The sequence below is a fragment of the Erpetoichthys calabaricus genome, chromosome 13 (genome assembly GCF_900747795.2).
Source record: "Erpetoichthys calabaricus chromosome 13, fErpCal1.3, whole genome shotgun sequence".
Taxonomy (NCBI): Eukaryota; Metazoa; Chordata; class Cladistia; order Polypteriformes; family Polypteridae; genus Erpetoichthys; species Erpetoichthys calabaricus.
Window position 1 is genome coordinate 134,219,167 of NC_041406.2, and position 20,731 is coordinate 134,239,897.

Genomic DNA, 20,731 nt, shown 5'->3' on the forward strand with positions numbered 1-20,731 from the left:
GAGTGGCCCTTACAGGGCTAGGACCACAAGTAAAGAATGAAATATTAGAAATATAATTTACTTGATCACCAACCTTTAAATAACACTACACATGTACATGCTCAACATCTTCCATAACTAGACATCAAGATGAGTCAAATTGTGTATGCTTTTGCCGGGATTTTCTTGTATCAGTGAGTCGGGAGTTGCCAGACCAAAAAAAAAACCTGAAGTAATTTCAAAGCATTAATAAGTAATTCTTATGAACACAATAATATCAAATAGACCTCTCTAATTGTATGCTTTTGTTGCTTCTTCGTAGAATTCCAGCATGTTAGTAAAACACAACTGCCTTCGTCCGAAGCCATCTTGACTGTTTACTAATACTACTGTTCTTGTCCTGTAATATTCAATCATTTCCTTAACTGTTTCTTTGATTAAGTTAACCATAGTTCACAATAAGCCTACTGGCCTATAGGTACTTGGATCTGCCTGATCACCCTTTTTATGTAACTTGGTAATATTTTCTATTTTCCAGTCCTTAGGGATTTCCCCACTACATAGTGACTTTCAAAAAATATACATCAAGGGTTAATACGGTATATGCATTTGAAGCTTCCTTAAGCATTCAGTGATATCTGTTTTCTGGTCCTGGTGATTTAAGCAGTACTTTTCCCTCTAAGATCTCAAAATCTCTTAGGAACCTCTTTAATAGTCACTGTTACTGCTGGAAAGATTCCAGCTTTTTCACATGTGAAAACTTCAGAAAAATGCAATTTTAGAACATTAGCAATTTCACTGTCTATACAGTATATTTTAATAGTGTACCTGATACACTTCACCTCCTCCTTGACTATTCTTTTGCTACTAAAATATTCAAAGAATCTCTTTGTGTTATCATTATTCACCTTTTCTGTAATATTTGTCTTTAACTGACCTTTAATTTCCTTAATGTTCTTTTTAATGGTTGCTGTCTTGTCTTCATACACCCTACAATTAGCACTGGAGTTGTTAGTATTATATGCCTTATATAGATGTATTTTTATCTTGTTGTTTACTTAATTAGGAGTTTTTTTTTCTTTTTGATTTTTTTTTGCTTTTTTTTTAATTTCTTCCAAAATTTGATGAGCTTCTCCTGTATTAGATGTAATATGTTTTTAAACCTGTTGCACTGTTCCTTGACTGTTTCTATGCTTAAAATCCTTTTCCAATTTATTTATTTTAGATTGATTCAACTGAAACAAATTTGTCTTACTAAACTTAATGTTTTAGCTTTTACATCTACACTCTGTCAAAGCGCTGTGAACAATTTATGGCAGTGATTCAGTCAACTCTACACCCTGAATTCCATCCTGGTTATTACAAAATGCTAAATCTAGACAAGCTTCACCTCTCATTGTGTTTTAACTTACTGTGTTAAAAGACAGTCAGTAATTATGTCTAAAAACACTTGCTCTTGAACTTCACTATTTGTAAAATTAGCCCAGTTAATATTTTAATAATTAAAGTTCTTCATGACTTTGGCGTCCCCCATTAAACTTACCTTTTTAACATTATATAAAAGATACACATTAAAACTACTGTCTGTTTTTTTTTTGTTTGGTGGGTCTGTAGCACAATCCTAAAATAAGGCCTCTGCAACTTAATACATTCTAGTCAAATTGAGATGTCCTCGCTAAGATGTGGCTCATCATCCAATTGAAGAAGACGTGTTTAAATTTTGTTCTTCATAAATTGCAACCCCCCCCCCCCACCTTTTCTTTTTTGTTTGTCTGCCTCAAAACCTGTATAACCATCTATGTAATACTGATCCTCATCTTTGTTAGTCAGGTTACTATTGTTACTATAATATTATAATTATGCTCAGCTACATACAACTCCAACTTTCAGCCACCTTAGTCAAGTCAAGTCAACTTTATTTATAAAGCACTTTACATACAACAGCCGCTGACCAAAGTGCTGAACATAGGCTAAAATAAATTTTAAACAAAAACAAAATAATAAATAAGTAAAATAAAATACAATAAATGAAACTAATTAAAACATAGTAAACACAACTAAACAGAGTTAAAACAGAGTAAAATCAACTGCGAGGCTACACACCTCCTCAAGTTCAGCTACCTTCAGTTTGAGGTGCTGGATCAGCTGGCAATATCTTCTGCAGACATGGCATTAAGCAGGCTTGATCTGTCCATGCAATACTCCAAAATGTGGTTTCCGTTGTATTAGCTCATTGTTAAAATATGTAATGGGGTTTCTGATCTTCTTAACCCCCTTTTATTAAAATATTAAAATTAAGAAATGAAGTATCAATTTAAAAAATATACTGTTGCTGTTTAATACCTTAAACCTCCTTTATCTTCTGTAATAATCTCACTCATCGACTGTCTGCTATGTGCCTTTATTTAAAGTTAATAAACTACTTCTTTTCCACTTCTTCCATATTTGGCTGTTTTTCTAATTCTGCAATTGTCCTGCTTGGTGTTTTTGTTACTTTCAAGTTCTGTGTTTATGCTTAAAATGTGCTCCTCCCTAATAGTGAACACTTGTGTCTTTTCGTTCTTGCTAGCGCTAACTCTTCCTGACATGAGCCTAAGTAATCCTTTTTATACCCTAATTCCTTCTCACTAAGAAAACTTGCTTACTGAATGCTATCTGGTGCTCTGACTTTTGGTATTTACTTGCTTGCTTGCCGGTTTCTACCTCTCCTTTCCTGTATGAGCACTGGGTAACCCTTTACCTGATCATTTTCAATATACCATAATTTCCTCCCACTTTTAACTTCTCACTGATATGATATTGATTTACTCACTGTTTTACTGTTTTATGCTGCTGCTTTCAGTGCTCTGCACCCTGCCAATGCTACAAGTTTGAACACAAATACCTTTTCAAACACTCAGCTACCTTTGTTCTGTTGCAGGTGAAAAAACACAGGAAAAACACCTTTTATATGAAAAAAGCTGTTAAAAACTCCCAAACATCCCTTTAGCGATGACCAAAAATAAAGCTTTCAGGAGAAAAACATAGATTTTAATTCATTCCCATACAGAAGTAACACTCAGCACTTCTTTCACTTCCAACACTCAAGGATGAAGTCAGCACATCAGTATGTCAGTCTCAACAAATGTAGTCAAAAAAAGAGAGGAACACACTAGTACTATTGCCTTTAGATTTTCTAGTCAGTTATTGTGTAGCCTTCCTGCTTTGTCAGTCTAGGGATATGACAGGTAAGGTATCTGATACAGATTGCAAAGTTAGTTTACTCTGTATAGTTGTTAAGCATATTATATATTTAATTGCAGATAATCTGCTGCTCCTTTGGAAACAGAGAATCTAGTTGAGATTGTTTGGATATGTAGTTAGCATGCCAACCTGGTCTTGTGCCATGCTTCTGGAAGAGAACATAGCTTAGCCCACTGGGAAAGGTTCCTGGGGCAGGTCCAAGACAAGCTAGAAGGATATCCCATTCTCATATAATTTTAAATATGTCAGGAGGAACTATTATATTGTTTTTGTATTTATATTTTCACCTTCTATTACTCTCACATGGATAAGTAGTAAAGATACTAGATGAACTAAAATGTTTCTTTAGTATTAAAGTAAGTAAACACAACCAGACACAATCCCTTCATGTTCCTTAAACCAAGTACTATACAAGTAAGTTGATAGTACAATGTTTGTTGCGCTTTCAAATCATTACTTAGAACCTCTCATGATATTCCTTATTTATATCTCTTTTTCAGCCTGTCCTTCTGTGCTTATGAATGGTAACACACTAGCGGGTAAGCAAAAATCACTTAAGATCTTTGAAAATTTTACTTGAAAAGTCATAATACAGTTGTAAGAGATTTTATTTGTCTGTGTGTTAATGAAACATTTTATGTTTTGTTCTCAATATTTCCATTCATTCATTGTTTAAATCCCTTCATTTATGGCCATGGGAGGCAGAGGCAGATTTTAATATATTTGACTGTCATATTTTGTGATACATGTATTATAAATTTTGAACATAAAGAACATTAATTTTCTGATGTCTAATTTGCTATAAATCCAAAACATGTAACAATGCAACTTCATATATGCTGACAATGCTGTTTAATACAAATAAACACCTTAAAAAATATCCAGTATGTGCAATTCAGAATAAGGCTGTGAATATCAATGTAACGTGGAAGTGATCACCAAATATGCTGTGTTGAGTATCTCAAACACAGCAGCATTATGTGTATATCGAGAACTGGCAATCACTGAATCAGTTCTAAATTCTAAATTACAATTGACTTATATAATCAATGTTAGAAGTAAGACTACATACAATACTATTTACTGCATACTGTATACTGGGGGGCGGCACGGTGGCGCAGTGGTAGCGCTGCTGCCTCGCAGTTCGGAGACCCGGGTTCGCTTCCCGGGTCCTCCCTGCGTGGAGTTTGCATGTTCTCCCCGTGTCTGCGTGGGTTTCCTCCGGGCGCTCCGGTTTCCTCCCACAGTCCAAAGACATGCAGGTTAGGTGGATTGGTGATTCTAAATTGGCCCTAGTGTGTGCTTGGTGTGTGGGTGTGTTTGTGTGTGTCCTGCGGTGGGTTGGCACCCTGCCCGGGATTGGTTCCTGCCTTGTGCCCTGTGTTGGCTGGGATTGGCTCCAGCAGACCCCCGTGACCCTGTGTTCGGATTCAGCGGGTTGGACAATGGATGGATGGATGGATGTATACTGGGGGTGCCATCAGGTTGTTTGTAAATACGATTTTTTTTTTTTACATTTTTACAATTGTTTCATTTTTTTTTCATTTGGGTTTAAATTTTAGTGCTGCAGATTTTATTAGAGAACCATTCTCATAGCTAGATTCAGTTAGGAATTAAATACTAAAATCCAAAATAGGAAAGTTTCTGATTAGTAAGTATGGTTTTCCTCCCCATTGTTATGTCCCTTACTATTTGTATTGTGTTAATTTGATATTTTTACCAGTTTTTATCTGAAATAAATCAACAATAGCAAGGCTTTCATGCATGTCTGTGTTCTTTAGTAAATGTCAGTCATCTTGGCTCGTAACTTAAACAAAATCTCTTCCTGCTCAGCAAGTTGTTGTGGCTGTTTTATTGAAGCCGTCACAATGTTGGGGAGACATATTTATGCTCAAATACTACAATAGCACTGAAGATTTCAGTGAATTTGACTTGTGTTTTCTGTGTCTAAAAAGTATTTTCTTCTAACCCTAAAACAAGTACCCCAAAAAAGTAAAACATTCCACTTTAATGAAGAATTGGATTTCTTCATCAGTACAGTATGGTAAAAGGTTGGTGCTGCTGCCTAATTTGTAATTCCTCAGTAGAAATAAAAGACTGAACGAACCGAAAGAACATTTAGAAAGACACTTAGTCTCTCTGTAGCAAGTATAACTGCTATTTTCCCTTGGGAGCCAAAATGAGAAAGATCAAAGTCAAGGAGCTGAAGGCTAAGTTTGTCAGTATAGAAAAAACAGTTAAAGAAATTTTGCACAAAATTGATAGGAGTCACCATCTCGTCATTCAGAGCTAGCTATCTTTTATCATATACAGTATGCAGTACATTTATTACTTTTGTCCATACTGTTATTGTTTGTTCATTACTATCTATTTAAATGTATTACTATGTTTTCATTTATGTTTTATTTACTTATTTTTCAAAGTAGAGTATCATATAGTTCTTTATTTATCTTGTTTTTATGTATATGTTGCACCATGGTCCTGGAGAACATTATTTTGTGCCACTTTATGCTGCAATACTGTGTTTTGATGGTTTGACAGTAAAGTCACTCGACACAGTTACTTTAATAAATGTTTGTGTTTTTCGTTGCAAAATGATGAGTCAATTGATATATGTGACACAGCACAACCTTGTCTTCATTTGTATGTATTGGAGCACTAACAAAGAATTACTTGGGATGACTAGTTTGGGAAAAAAGGGAAGTATGAATGTTTACAATGCTTTCAAAAATGTTATATCTGAAATAAAATTACCCTGTTATAAGCTAGCCTCAGTTTTCACTGGTAGAGCAAAATTAATGATATGACATACAAATGGTTCCCTTGCCTTATGCAAAAAAGATGATGAATTTCCTAATTTTTCAAATTATCATGGTATAATTTGACAACAAATATTAGCCATTGAGCAGTTAAATACAAAAAAAATTATGGGCATTTCATTTAAAATGGGTAATTGGATTAAGAGGCAATCCCTTCAAAGATGTCTTTTTCAGAGGTCATTTGAAGAACAACCAGAGCTATTATTGCATATTATTAAAGTGCATATTAAAGTGGCTTAGTAAAATTACATTTCTTCAAAGATTTCAAGATTTACTTGACTAAAGTAATTATTTTTGAAAACAGAAATGGTGACTACAGAAAACTGTGATTAAATTGACACTGTGACTTGCAATTTTAGCTGATTTTACTAGAAAAGTGAGCACTCTGAATTTATAATTGCAAGGGAAATATTAGACCGTCAGTAAAATGATCATCATTATTGGTGCATATAAGAATTATATTCCAATATTAATCTCTGATCTTCAAGAAAAAACTTTTGGTCACTTCTAAAATATTAAAAGATCATTTGCAAAGTCATCCTGGTTTCATTTGGAACTCTAAGAAATATGTAGCTGAAGTTTGTAATTTTACAGACAATGTTAAATTTTGTGATTTCAAAAAGACTGAAGAAATTGTTGAGTATTCATCATTTGCTTTTAAAACAAATTTAAAAGCTAAATGTGTTGTGGGTATAATACCCAAAATATTTAATTGGGGAAAAAAGTGGCACTGAAATTGAAATATGAATTTAGTTTGTTACGTTTGACTTGATTGTATGGAATGATACATGATTTAAGTAAATTCAATAAAAGTAAAAAAAAAAGAAATTGAAATGTTAACAGTAAAGGCAGATTAATTCCTAAAAGCTTATGTTTCAGAAGGATATTTTTTGAAGTATGTTTTTCTAAAAAATATAAGAACATCAAAAAATGTTGTGACTACATATATTTCTGTTTCAGCTTCACTTATGTGAATCAACATTTTCTTATTTGAATCTTATGAAAACCAAGAATCAATGTTTGCTGACTGATTTCCATGTAGCATATTCATTAAAATTGTCTTTGTGTACATCAAATTATGAAAAGCAGGTGGGAGAAATTAAAACATAAACCTCTCATTAATTGACATTAGGAAGCATTTAATAAATGCTTTAAATAAAACATTTTATTGCTTGCTTATTTACTATTTTGTTTGTTTTTATAAATATGACTGTAGTTTGTTTATTGGGTGTGAGAAGCTTCTAAAATTTTGAATGATTTGAGTTACTTTACATTTTTAAGTTTATAATATTGAAATTTATATTCACCTCAAAATTCACTGAAATTAATTATAAGTAAAATATATTTTAATTTTTAAAACTTTTATTTAGCATTATATCAACATTAAAGATCTGTATTTTCAGTTTAAGTTCTGTTAACATGTACAAAAGTTCAGTTGTAATTTATTTTTGTAATCATAGAATCCCATTTTCTTTTAGAATACCAAAGTCAGTCACAGCCACAGACAAGATGGCCACCCCTGTTGTTTACAATACAATATATGATATATAGACATCCACCATTTTTAACATCCTTCTGGTTAACAACCGCTCACCATAAACATCAAGCTCCGTTAGACTGTATTGTCTAGTGTCCCATAGTATACATAAGGATAAGTACATAGCGACCTGTATACCAATATACGAGGGGGGACCCAAAAATAACCGGAATTTTGTTGTTGTTAGGTTGGTACTTGTAGTACGTGGTTGGGCCGCTAGGGTCATCTAGTTACACTCCTCACAAGTCAGTCTGCCAAGTGCCATCAGTCTGGAAGGTTGTGCTTGTGTTGAGTGAATTTTTTTGTAAAAGCAGGTTGCGCAACAGTGTGAGAAGGAAACGCCCTGATTTGTGGGAGTCGGGCGATTGGTTATTTCATCATGACAACGCTCCATCTCACACTGCTCTCAGCATTTGCCAATTTTTGGCAAGAAACGGTATGACAACCCTGAACCACCCACCCTACTCACCGGATTTAGCTCCGTGTGATTTCTTTTTGTTCCCTCGGATGAAAAAAGACTTGAAAGGAAGGCGTTTTGCTGACGTCAAAGAGGTAAAACAAGAAACCACCAGAGCATTAATGGGCATTACTTCAGCCGAATTTAAAAATTGTTTGGAACAATGGAACAAACGGTTAGATAAGTGTATTTCCGCCAATGGAGAGTACTTTGAAGGAGACTAATTGTAGTTTGTACAGAAAATTAAATTAAACACGTTTTAAAAATATTTCCGGTTATTTTTGGGTCCCCCCTCGTATAAACAAACACAGTCATGGTAAGATCCTCTCTTGTGCAGTAATTTCAATGATATTTAAGTACATCATGAACCCAAAAACTGAAAACTAGTTCTACAAGTGCTCCCAAGAAACAAAGGAAAGTAATAGACATATGAAACTACATTAAAAATAATGAAACAACACGAAGAAGAAAAATATGTTAATACTATTATATGCAAGTTATGTATGGCCCATTCCACGATTTCGACCATCCTTAAGGGTAAATGTAAGGTTCTCGAAACAGTAAAAGGGTCCGCTCCCTTGAAATTAACCAGATTAACGAAGCTGCAGGAGGGACCCATATCAAATATGAAAAGTTTCTTATCAACAGGATAAAGCATCAGACCCAGAATCAAAATGTTAAAAGAAGGGTTAAAAGAAAAAGCTAGACCGGAATGTGATGTGAAATTTACTTCCAGCTCAGACTGGTTCAAGCATTTTAAGAAATGTTTTGAAATACACAAAGTGAAAGCGAGTTGTAAGGCTGAAAGTACAGATGAGAAAGCAGCGGAAGAGTTTGTGAAGAAATATACTAGTGTCTATGAGTTTTAAGTGAAAGTTTACAAATATAAAAATGTATGAAAATTTTAAAAAGAGAAAATAAAAAAGTTCAGTTTATTCAATTAGTGTGTTGCCATACATGAAGTTTAAAGTTTGATAAAATAATTTTACCTTGAAATTTCTATTTCCAAATTCTTTCAGTGTCAGCCAAGGCATTTTTATGTGTAAAGTATGTCACTGTATTTGGTACAGTATAGTACTTTCCACTGAATTTGCCTTTGCTTGCAAGAAAAAAATCATCTTTATCAAGGATAAATACATATTTAATAATTCAAGTCCTCTCTCTCTCACTTTTTCAAAAATCTGTGAAAGTCAGCAGAACACAGAGGCACAATGCAGGGTGTTTTCTTGTGCCATCCATGAGCTAGTCAGGACCATTGCCTAGATGGAAAGTCAATATGCTGTTTGGAAACTGGTTGGGATCTCTATCCGACAGATCACAAAGGAGAGATCTGGGGATTGGAGAGCCCGTCTCAGATAAAAGACTAGGGACCACCTTTTAGTCCTCCCAGCCACAAGGGAGCAGCAGGAAGCTAATCCCAGACTGCAGCCAAATATAGGTGTGCCTGGCCCTTTAAATGGATGGAAGAATGACCCGAAACCACTGGCCAGCCACTTGACAGTAACACCAGGAAGCTCATAAGGGCCATATTTTAAAAGAAGCCTGTTTGTCTCAACCTGGTGAGCTTAGAGTCAGTACTGAAGTAAAGGCAACAGCTTGTCTGCCAAGGAAGTGGAGAAAAAAACAAAAAAAAAAAACACCAGTATCCTTGGAGGGACAAGAGAGCAGAGGAGATGGTAGGCCAGGGGTAGAGTATCATGTATTGTAGAGATATTCTCTGAAGTGGGACTTTCTACAAATAAAAACCCTTATGACTGGACTGTGCGGTGTCTGAGTTCTTTGAAGTGAAGAGTTGACTCGAGAGTGCCCCCCACTTGTCAAAGTGTTTCTTATTTACTGTTTTTGCAGTATTGCAGCATTATTATTGCATATTGTAGCATTATTATTATTAGTGTATTATTTTTGTTATTACTATATTATTATTGTGTGCTTTTGTTATTGTTGTTATTATATTACAATGCAAGAATATATATGGGTTTGCTTAATAAGCAAATCGCTGTACAACTGCTTGGATGTTAAACTGCAAATACTTGTATCATCTGATGAAGCAGGGTGCACTGAACTCTATAACCTGAAAGCAACAGAGATTCTAAGGCATTATCCAGAGAGTGATTTTATAATAAAAACAAGGCATTCAAGGGAAGGTTATTTTTAAAATAAGGACTAAACACAAATAAGTAAAGAATAGTCTATGCCGTGATAGTTGTTTATATTGCACTTACCATCAGTGAACCCATCTGTCTCACCATTTTACACCTCCCTTACCACTTTCATCACCTCTGTCCCTTATTTCTACCACCTCTGCTTTCTTGATTTCAAGCGCTTTCTCTTTATCTTTCTGTCTGTCTGTCTTTCTTATATCTCTCTACATTATGACTGGAACAACCCTGTACTTACCACATTGGGACTACCTTAGATTCAAGGCAAGTTTCCCATTCCATCAGGAACATGATATATAACAGGGCCGCCTCTCATGTATAACATAAGTCTTTGCTACATCTAACTGGAATGAACTATGTAGTGACCAAAATTGTCACTATACCTGGTTTATTGAAGCTGAGTGGTGCAGTGTGTGGCTCCACTACAGAAAGCCAATGTTTCTAAAAGAGGCAACCTTTTCAAAAGCAGCATCAGTGTCTGCTAACTTAGTCCTGCAGTTCTCATCTTTATGCTGTTATTAATGCTTTGCAATAAGAAAAGTCCAGAAACACAAGAGAAGCAATTTTTTTAACCAGCAAATGACAGGCTTTTAAAAGACAATCCTGGACAATAATCAAAAAGCAAGCAGAGATCTAAGCAAGTAAATAAGAATATCAAAACAAAATAAGCCAAGACCCAGTCAGAAAACAAAAGTCAAAATGCTAAATGTTAACTAGTTGGATTTTCCTCACTAGCACTATTTCTTCAATTGTTTTAAAGTAACCAGGTCAAAGTATAGATATCAGGCTAAGTGTGACACTACATTTTATACTTGTAATTTACAATAATAATAAACAAATAAAAGAAATAAAAACACATCCAAAATCATGCAAAATACCATAAAATTATCCCAAATAGGTTCATCATAGAGGGCCCCTCCTTAAACTTGGACTTTTAATGTGCCCACTTGGTGTTGATGAGTAATGTTGATTAAACTGCAACCACAGATAAGGAGCTTTAACCTTTTTAGTGAACTATATATAACTTAATGAGCCCTGATGCCAGCATTTCAGAATTTTTTGGACTTACTGTTACTTTTCAGGTGACCTTTAGACAGCAGACAGAGCACCCTTGTATACAAAAACAAGTACAGACGCAAACCAAGTGTAATCAAGAGTCCCTGGTTCAATCCCCACTCACTCCCATATTTGCCGTTTTCAGTAGTAAGCTGCTCTTTTTGTTAATATTATACAGTACACACATGCACTTGGTTTGCGTCTGTACTTGCGCTGTTACTTAGAGAGTCAGATGGGGGGAGGGGTGATGTTAGAGCGCATGAGCTTATTCAGTGCAGCAGGCACAACGCACATGTTGATCTTTTTTTTCTTTCAGTACATGTGTCTTCCCTGTTTATTTATATATCTCTGCCTGTCTGTCTCTCTATTACGCAGTGCTCTGTCTGTCTGTGTGTTATGGATCTTAAACATAACAGTTATAAGGACACTTGTTCATGTTAATTGCAGTCTCAATTGTTAAAGAAATATTTTAAAAGGAGCATCCCACATGAAAATATAATAATCTCATTAACTGACAGTGCATACCAATTTATAAATTTTATGTCCGTTTGAGGTTAAAAAGATAAAAAAAAGTAACACTTTATCCCCATCAGGGAATCAAACTCAGGTCTGGGAGGCACGGCAAAGCTGCTGTGCTCTGAGAGGCAAATCTTAGCGCACTACACCACGGAAACTGTTGTATCATCCTTGAACCTTTTGTGAAAGTGTTTATTTGATCTTTGGAACTCGAGCTTTACACATTCTATAGTTTATGCCTACATTTTGTAACATTTATTACTAAAATATGAAAAAGTTTCTGTTTTAACAATGTTTTTACACAGATTACTGTAGAAACGGAACACACATGAAATGCGTGTGTTCCAAATAACGATCTAGTATTTCCACTCGAAAACTCCACTTCACTCCCAGATAATCAATCAAGGCATGAGCTGGGAGAAGTTCGTGCACGTTCTGTCGGTGGGGGAATGGAATAGCTGGCTGCTGGCAGCTTGTCTTTATCAGCACATTTAGAGGACAAAAGACGCTGGTGGAGAGGTGTGAACGGATTTAAGGTGGGCCGGATCTATGAGTTTTTACGTAGGCTCTGGTAATTCTAGTATTAAACCATTGCTGTAAGTCAGATTTACCCTAGGTCTGATCCATTCACAAATACACCTTCAGAAGTGAGATACAAACTGTGGACCCCAAACAAAATAGAGATTAATAAACAAAATAGCACACTAAATTCACTTCCAACCTGTATCCAGCAGGGGGTGCATGCTCACTGAGAAGAAGCTCATTAGAGATTACACCCTTTACTAAACCAAAAGTATACATAAAAATATATCTTTCCCTAGTGGCATGGCAGTGATTCTAAAAGGCAGAAAGAATCAGTAACACTAAAGGAAGATTATACTAGCTTCTGTATAACATAGGCTTGACACTTAGAAAAATATAATACTCGAAAGAGAGCTATACTTGGCGAAAGCGTGATACATTTGCGATCAGCTCTTGTCCAACTTCAAGACAGAGTGTGGTAAGGCATGTTATCCTAGCCATGGGCAGGAGCAATGTCTTCCATCTGCCCGTAGGTGAGCTCCCAGGGCTCCATGCAGTTGTCCAATTTTTATACCTTATCTTTGACCGTGCAACCTCCAAACATGGGTAAAATGTGTTTGCCAATTAGGAAATAGCACACGGTTACAGTAGAGGTTGCTTGCTTGGGAAACCTTGAAATAACTGTTGACTCTGACATCCCAAGCCAAACATGGCACATTAGAACTTATGTAACACTTGTCTCATCTCATCTCCCTGTCAGGCTCACCCTGTCAGTTGGATTTCTATAAAATAATGTATATGCATACCCCTCACAGATCACAGTGGCACACTTAAAACCTTTGCCTACCGATCCAACCACAAGTTCAAAAATCAGATATCCTAAATATCAAAGCTAGAAATTTAAAACTAACAAATTAAGAAGCCTATAGTGTGAAGAATGCAAATCTTAAGTATAAAGGCACAAAAGGCGAGCCAAAGAACACAGTTGCTTATACAAAGTAATGGCACAGCATAATGGCTGTGGCAGCAGCAATTGGCTTATTTAGGACACTCATATTGTATAAATGCAGCACCCATGATTCCTTATCAGAAAAGCTTTTGGCAATTGTGTGGCAATTACAAGACAACACAGAATAAAGTCACATCCTTATGATATAAAGTATGAAACTATTTAGATCACTGGCTATATTAAACTAGAAGATAAAAAGTCAACGAGAAGTCTGTTAATTAAACCTTGATCTTACCTTCAACTTCGCTACTGCGGTACCTGTTTCATAAATAATTTAGAATGGCTATAAAGTTGAGTGTTGTGATTAATTATCTTGGCTTGTGTTCCATCGTAAGTTGTCATAGCAAACAGACTGTGGAGCTGACCACTTTTGTATTCTTTCATTGCTGGAGTTCCCCACTCATAAATTGCTAGTTTTTTTACACATTGCTTCACAAGTGGTTTCCATTTTTTCCCTTATTTCTTCAGCCCATATCCCTATGACTTGAAAAAAAATTGCTGGATCTTCTGGCTCTTGTGATAAATAAAACCTTTAAAAGACAGACAGTCATATTTTGCTTACACCTTATTGTTACACTAACTAGGAGAGCTGTTTTTGCCAGGCTCCCCTGATTCAGAGCAGAAAACTATCAGGAAGACTCACTGCCACATTTTCTATGTTAGTATGAACTGCTTTTTTCTGGATTCCCCATCCCCTTATTTGGTTTTGAATAATATGTATGAGTGCAAAAAAATAACTCCTATGAAGTTTTTTAAGCACTACAAACCCCATTTTCACTACAATATTTAATATATGTTGTATATTTATAGTGGTACACTCAGGGCCGGATGTAGCATTTTTGCTGCCCTAGGCCAAACTGTAAATGGCACCACCGCCATCTTTGCTTTGAGTGGAATCGTCACTGGCAGACCTGTACATAGAAACCTAGGGACATGAGAGAGAAGCCAGGGCTAAGGAGAGAGAAATGTGGAGGGGTTTGATACAAAAAACATTCCTGAGGAGTGACATTTCAGATAAAACATAGGAATTGGGCTGTATTTTAAGGCTTTATTTATTTATTTGTATTTAATGTTTATGTAAAGAAAAGAAAAACACATTTGTTTCACATAATCAAGTTACAATTTATGTTAGAATGTCTTTGTAGGTCTTCATTTAAAGCACTATCCAATCTGGTACCTTATGATGATGGTGACAGCTTGAATATATTTTTACCAAGGCAGCTTCATATACATTTCATTTAAATTAAATAAACAAATTGACAAATGTAATATAATTTGAAAAAATCAATGACATTGAGGTAAAATTATTATCTTTAAACATTTACCCATAATTCCTATTTACTGAACTTTCATGTATGCAAACTAAGGAATATAAGTATCCAATCAATGCATGACATCAGAGAATTTTTCAGTGATAGACTATGGAGTACTTTTTTAAGCGTGACAAAAGTGAATCTTGTACATGGTGGTGAACAGCAGAGATTTATATTTTCCAAGTTTTAATATAAGTCTTAATGTAAGCCCATTTGGCAGATAGTTATAGATTGAACTAAATCAACATTTAACAATGAATTCACGAGCTGTATTCCTGTTGCCATTTTGTTTAATTTTTTTTGTATGTCTACTATATTGCATGAGTTTAAGGATTATTATTACCATTATCATTATTGTTGTTGTTTGTGTTATTGTTGGATTATTGTCTATGTTTTATGACAAGTTATCACCCATACAAAACAACAGAAACTGTGAGTACTTGAAGAAAATAAAGAAATGTGCTGAAAATGAGAATGGTGCATCCTGGAATTTGGAAGACCACGTGTAGGTCTTCAGATATTATAGAATAGGCTGGCATTATCCATTTTGCCAAGCTGGAACCCAAGTCCTGGCTTAGTAAGCTACTGACAGACAATCTTATTGCCAGGCTATAACATTTAAGTCACGGTGGAATACTTGTCTGTATTGAAGTTTGGATGAGGTTGCCATTAGTCTTTCGTTGCTGACGAATAGCAAGTGTTTGCCTTATTAACACCAGGAGCTGGCTGATCACAAGCTGACTCAGCAGGCGTAACTTTCCTAGCCATCAATTATGCTGTGTGTGTAAAACCCACCAAAAGAAAGTGCAGTTCTGTTGCAACCAGAAGGTACCACCAAAGGTGAAGAAGGAAAAGTGCTCCTGAATAAAGAAAGAAAGCATGCTGAAAAATTCTTTCTTGTGTCTGGGGAAAGCAGGAATGGAACAAACGATCACTCATCTTTACCTCAAGTACTACATTGATTCCAAGAACAAATAATTTAAATTTAATAGATAGGACAAAGCCAACTACTGTAATGTATTATGATACTGATATTACTGTAACTGAAAGGTAATACTGTAACCTTATGAAGGATATTGTGAGTTTCGCATTTTAAATCTAGTCAGAAAGTGCAGAGCAGCATCTCACACACATGTACGATCTCTCTCTCTCTCACACACACACAGAGAGAGAAGGAGATAGAGAGAATGTGTGAAGTGGGGTCAGTGGTGGTGGGGGGTGATAATCCAGTGTAGAAGGTGTCTGTGAGCAAACAAATGCTGCAGTGCAATCACGAGAAGCGTAATATCTAGCTAAACAACTTATCCATCTTAAATACATGAATTGATAGATCAGAATTCATAGGTTATGTGCCTTTTACTGTAAAAGATAAAATGATCTGTCTAAGCCCAAGAGATAGAATTCATAAATTATTTGCCTTATTCCATAGCAGATAGGAAGTAATTTTATTATTTGTTTTTCGTCTGTATATAATTTCATATATCCATCTTCTGTTATCTATATGTTATAAATAAATTGTATAATTTTGTATATTTCAACCAGCGTGTTTGGGTTATTTCTAAAAGTAGCATCAAACCATAACAGAGAATGTGTTAATGTGGACTTTCTCTGATTTATGAACTTCACATTCCTGGCCTCCCAGCTGGGAACTGAAAGAGAGACCCTTCACTCAACCTGCATTATCTTGGTGTCCCCTGTGGGGCATCTCATTATTTTTTTAATTAATTACCACCATTGTCAAGATTAAAACTGATAATAAATTAACTGAGTGATCATACACACCTTTCTTACATTGTTTTGCTGTTCCTGGGGTGGGCAAGTTAACATTCATTCTCTTTTCTACAACATTAAGAACAAACATCACTACTATGCACAAATAAAATAGGTATTATCAAACAGTTGTATTGAGTCTACATGTTTTTATATCAGAGTTCCTATTGTTTAAAATATTACAACCCTGCAAGAATTGGCTGCCCTTTAACTGCCTTGTTCTCCTAAACAATAGAGCCAACACTGAGTGCACTCAGTACACACAACTCTGGAAGTATATTTCTGGTCCAGACATAATAGTGTGTTTATTAATGGTATTTTATGTTTTTTGTTTCCTCTGAAACATATCTGTTCTTCCTCTTTATAGAGAAGCTTCCTCCACTACCAAAAAATTTGGCTTGAAGAAACACATTAATTTGTTTGTAGTTTTTGTTTACACATACAGTAGTGTAATATAAGGAAACATATAGCACTGCTGTCTCCCAACTACAGAAAATATTTACTGTCTGTGTTTTCACATTTTCCCCTTGCCTCACATATCCCTCATGTAGAAAATATACAACTTAGGTTGTTTGGCAACATTAACTCTTTTAGGGCTAATTTTTTTTTTGTTTCTTTTCTCCCAGGGCTGAATATTTTTCCAAAAACTAACTTTTTTTAAAAAAAGAACACAAAGCAATTGAAATCAACAAAAAATATTTATTTTTGACAAATGTTACTGTCTTGCATGTTGTACGAGCCTGCATACTCTATGATTTCACATACATATCACATACATTTTACACAGCAAAGTCCTGCAAAGTCTGATCTCACTCAAAGCAGCCAATTTCAGTCATTGCCACATTGCATTGCTTACAATATGTGTTGCTTTGGTGCCTACTTTTCAATTGTCTGTTGCTGCACTTTCTCACATATATTGTTAGTGTGTACTGTAGAGAGACAAGTCACCTGTTTGCCATCGTGTCATGCCACTGCCACCAAGTTATCCGCCCGCATAAAAACCTTATTGTCACCTCTTTTCATCTTCAGCCTGTCTGGCTTCAACTGTGAAGGCATGTGTATCCTGTTCACCCTCACTGTGCCACAAGCTCCAATTCCTCTGCTCTGTTGCTCCATGAACAATTCTGGGCATGTATAAAAATTGTCCATGTACACAACATGACCCAAATGTTCATAGCCCTGAAGCAGCTCCAGTACAACCTGACTTGTCAAGGGACAGTTCTCTCTTTGAAAGAAATACTTTCCTGTCTATGTAATTACTTTCAGGCAGAAACCAGTGTTTGCTTCTGCCAGTACAAAATCCTTTATGCCATACTTTGTGGGCTTGTCTGGCATATATTTGCAGAAAAAAAGGTGTCCCTTTTATTTTATCATAGATTCATGCACAGACAAATCACAGTCAGGCTGATAAAATTATTTCTATCTTGGTTCCACAATGTCAAGCAGGGGCTGAACTTTATGCATGATGTTATAGCCTGGCTCACCCCATGGGATTTGCTTCTGTTTATTACAGAAGTGAATAAAACTTTGCAGCATCACATACCTATCATCACACTGCATAACCTGTCCAAAGCCACCAGGGGACAAAGCACGTTTGGACCAATGCTCCCTGAAGTTATATCACCAGTTCTGTCCCATCTCTATTTGTAATGCCACAGCGCACTTCATCTCGTCTTTTGTTGTGGGTTTCCACTTTGAAAAACGAGAATGCGATGCAAGCGCAGCCCGTGATTCAAAAAATTTCTCTGCCTACCTGTTTGTCTCGTCTGACAGTAGCTGAAAAGCAGCATCAGGAGAGAGCAGCCTGAAGTAGTTCAGCAGCTGGTGATCTGTCATGTCCAACAGCAAGCCATGCCGTCTTGTGAAGTCCGGTAGCTAGTTCGGCTCCCACGGATCAATGTCTGTGTATTCCCCCCACGCGAACCTTGCCGCAGATGCATCGGCTGCGCGAATGCGCTCAGCTGGCGCGGCATCGGCTGGTGTCCGATCAGCTGATCCCAGCTTCTCACTCTCTTGTTCGATCTCCTGATCACTGTCAATAAAATCCGATTCTGAAAAATCAGAGTCCGACTCCGCAATAATGCGCAAAACATTGTCTGCCGAGTGTTTTCTTTTCTGCACTCGCTTCGCTCCCTTGTGACATGTCGATGCCATCTTGCCATTTGTTTACATTTCGCAACTCACGCACACGCAAGGATTAGTTGCCGAGTCAATGAGTGTAGCATTCCTCCAAGCACAGAGGGAATGCCTGCGACGTGACAGTGAGTTTTGTCGCCATTAACAGCTGATTGTCGCCCTCTATCCCTGGATGTCGACTTTTGTCGACATTCGCCCTCAACCCCTCCTTTCGACAAAAGTCGACATCCGCCCTAAAAGAGTTAATGCAGCCTGATATAACTGTATGTGTGGATGAGCACATTAGTGTGCAATCTAGTGTACTGGTATCCCACTTTAATCAATGAACTAGCACTCCTGTGTTGAGTCCAGCGCTATTAGAAAAAACTCTGGTTTTGTTCAGCTTTATAACAGAATTCAGAGGGTCCAAGAAATGTACTAATACAATGGTAGTGTTGTTTTTTGAATTCTCAGCCAGTTTACCTCCTGTGTACCGTTTACATGTTTTTTCACTGTGTGTTTAGGTATCTCCAGGTTCTCTTATTTCCTTATACTACCCAAGGTTGCAAATGTTAATTGAATTGTTGATTTTAGGGAGATTGCATGTGTGCGTGACTGTGCCCTGTATAATGGTATGGCGTACCATCTAGAGATGGGTCCTTATTTGTGGCCACTGCTACCAGAATAGGTCACCACCCTAGTTCATGGCTATTACTGCTGATTAGGAATTCATGTTTTAGGTAATTATTAAAGGAATCAAACAGACTTTCACTTTCTCTTTCAGGTTTTAGAATGATGGAGATGTTTGGTCTTGTTGAGAACCAATATGCCTCTATTGATGGAATATCAATGGAGTCTGGAACATTTAATAGTTTCCCCTGCTACAGACTACACAAAGATGCTCTCATCTCACAGCCCACAAAGTAAGTTAAAGCACAAAAGGTAAGAATAATGAACTTACACAATAACTTGTACTTTGTAGGTAGCAGTAAAGTTCAACCAGTATTGAATGTGTTGCACTCATATACATAACCTGCTTATAAAAGTATTGTTTTTATTATACAACATTCGGTATATACTGTATTATTTGTACCTATTATGTTATTTTGATTGTTTTTCCTTTTTATTATACTCTACTGAAGAGTAACACAGTGCAACTGACATTTGACTCTGCATTCTGGCATGGCAACGATCATACAAATGACAAATGTCCTCCTGTGGAATGTCAGTTCATGCCCTTTTCATCTTGGAGGTACAAATGCTTGATTTGTATAACTGGACATGAAAGATTCATTAAAAATTAATTATAAAAAAAAATTCATTAAAAAAAAAATTAAATTCATTAAAAACACTGACAGGGCTGGCTATGAGGATTGTCTCGATCCCCATGGGTCTGGTGACTGTGGTGAAAGTGGCTCCATGTTCCTTGACTTTGCAAAAGGTCAGGGGCTGCGAATCGCTGGATCCTGGTTCCAGCGCCCTGAACCGCATCGTTGGACTTGGTACTCCAATACTGGTGGTGCGGTGAAGGAGATCGATCACATCCTCGTGGGCAGACACTGGAGGCTCTTGCAAAACTGCAGGGTCAACAGAAGTGCCCAGTTTGTGAATTCTGACCACAGACTTGTTGTTGCTACTCTTAGGATCCAGCTTAGGTCCAGTAGGTTACCACCTACTAGGAAAATGAGCCTGGACTTGGCCGGACTCCAAGACCAGGCTGTTTGTAATGTGTTTGCATGCAGTTTGTGTGAGGAACTTTCAGATTTAGGTACGACTGCCAATCCTAATATGATGTGGCAGAACTTCCGTGACAAGACCCTGAGGGTTGCTGAGGGTTGTGTTGGTGTTACCGGTGTTCCCAGAAGGAGGTGTTTCATTTCGCAGGGCACCCTGGATATCATTGAGAGGAGTCGCAGTGCATGGCTCAATGGCAACTCTGGTCTGTACCGGGAACTGAGAAGGATGGCCAGACTCCAAGACCAGGCTGTTTGTAATGAGTTTGCATGCAGTTTGTGTGAAGAACTTTCAGATTTGGGTACGACTGCTGATCCTAATGTGATGTGGGAGACCTTCCGTGACAAGACCCTGAGGGTTATGTTGGTGTTACCGGTGTTCCCAGAAGGAGCTGTTTCATCTCGCAGGGCACCCTGGATATCATTGAGAGGAGTCGCAGTGCATGGCTCAGTGGCAACTCTGGTGTGTACTGGGAACTGAGAAGGATGGCTGCGAGGGCTCT

General features: G+C 36.7%; 1 protein-coding gene across 1 annotated transcript in view; it reads left to right on the forward strand.

Annotated features, from left to right (window-relative positions):
* The window catches only part of col14a1a (collagen, type XIV, alpha 1a), a 504,124-nt gene that overhangs the window by 297,347 nt on the left and 186,046 nt on the right, over window positions 1-20,731 (forward strand). The window contains 2 exon segments of the mRNA XM_051935518.1: window positions 3,723-3,761; window positions 19,280-19,418. Coding sequence (XP_051791478.1) covers window positions 3,723-3,761; window positions 19,280-19,418 — 178 coding nt within the window.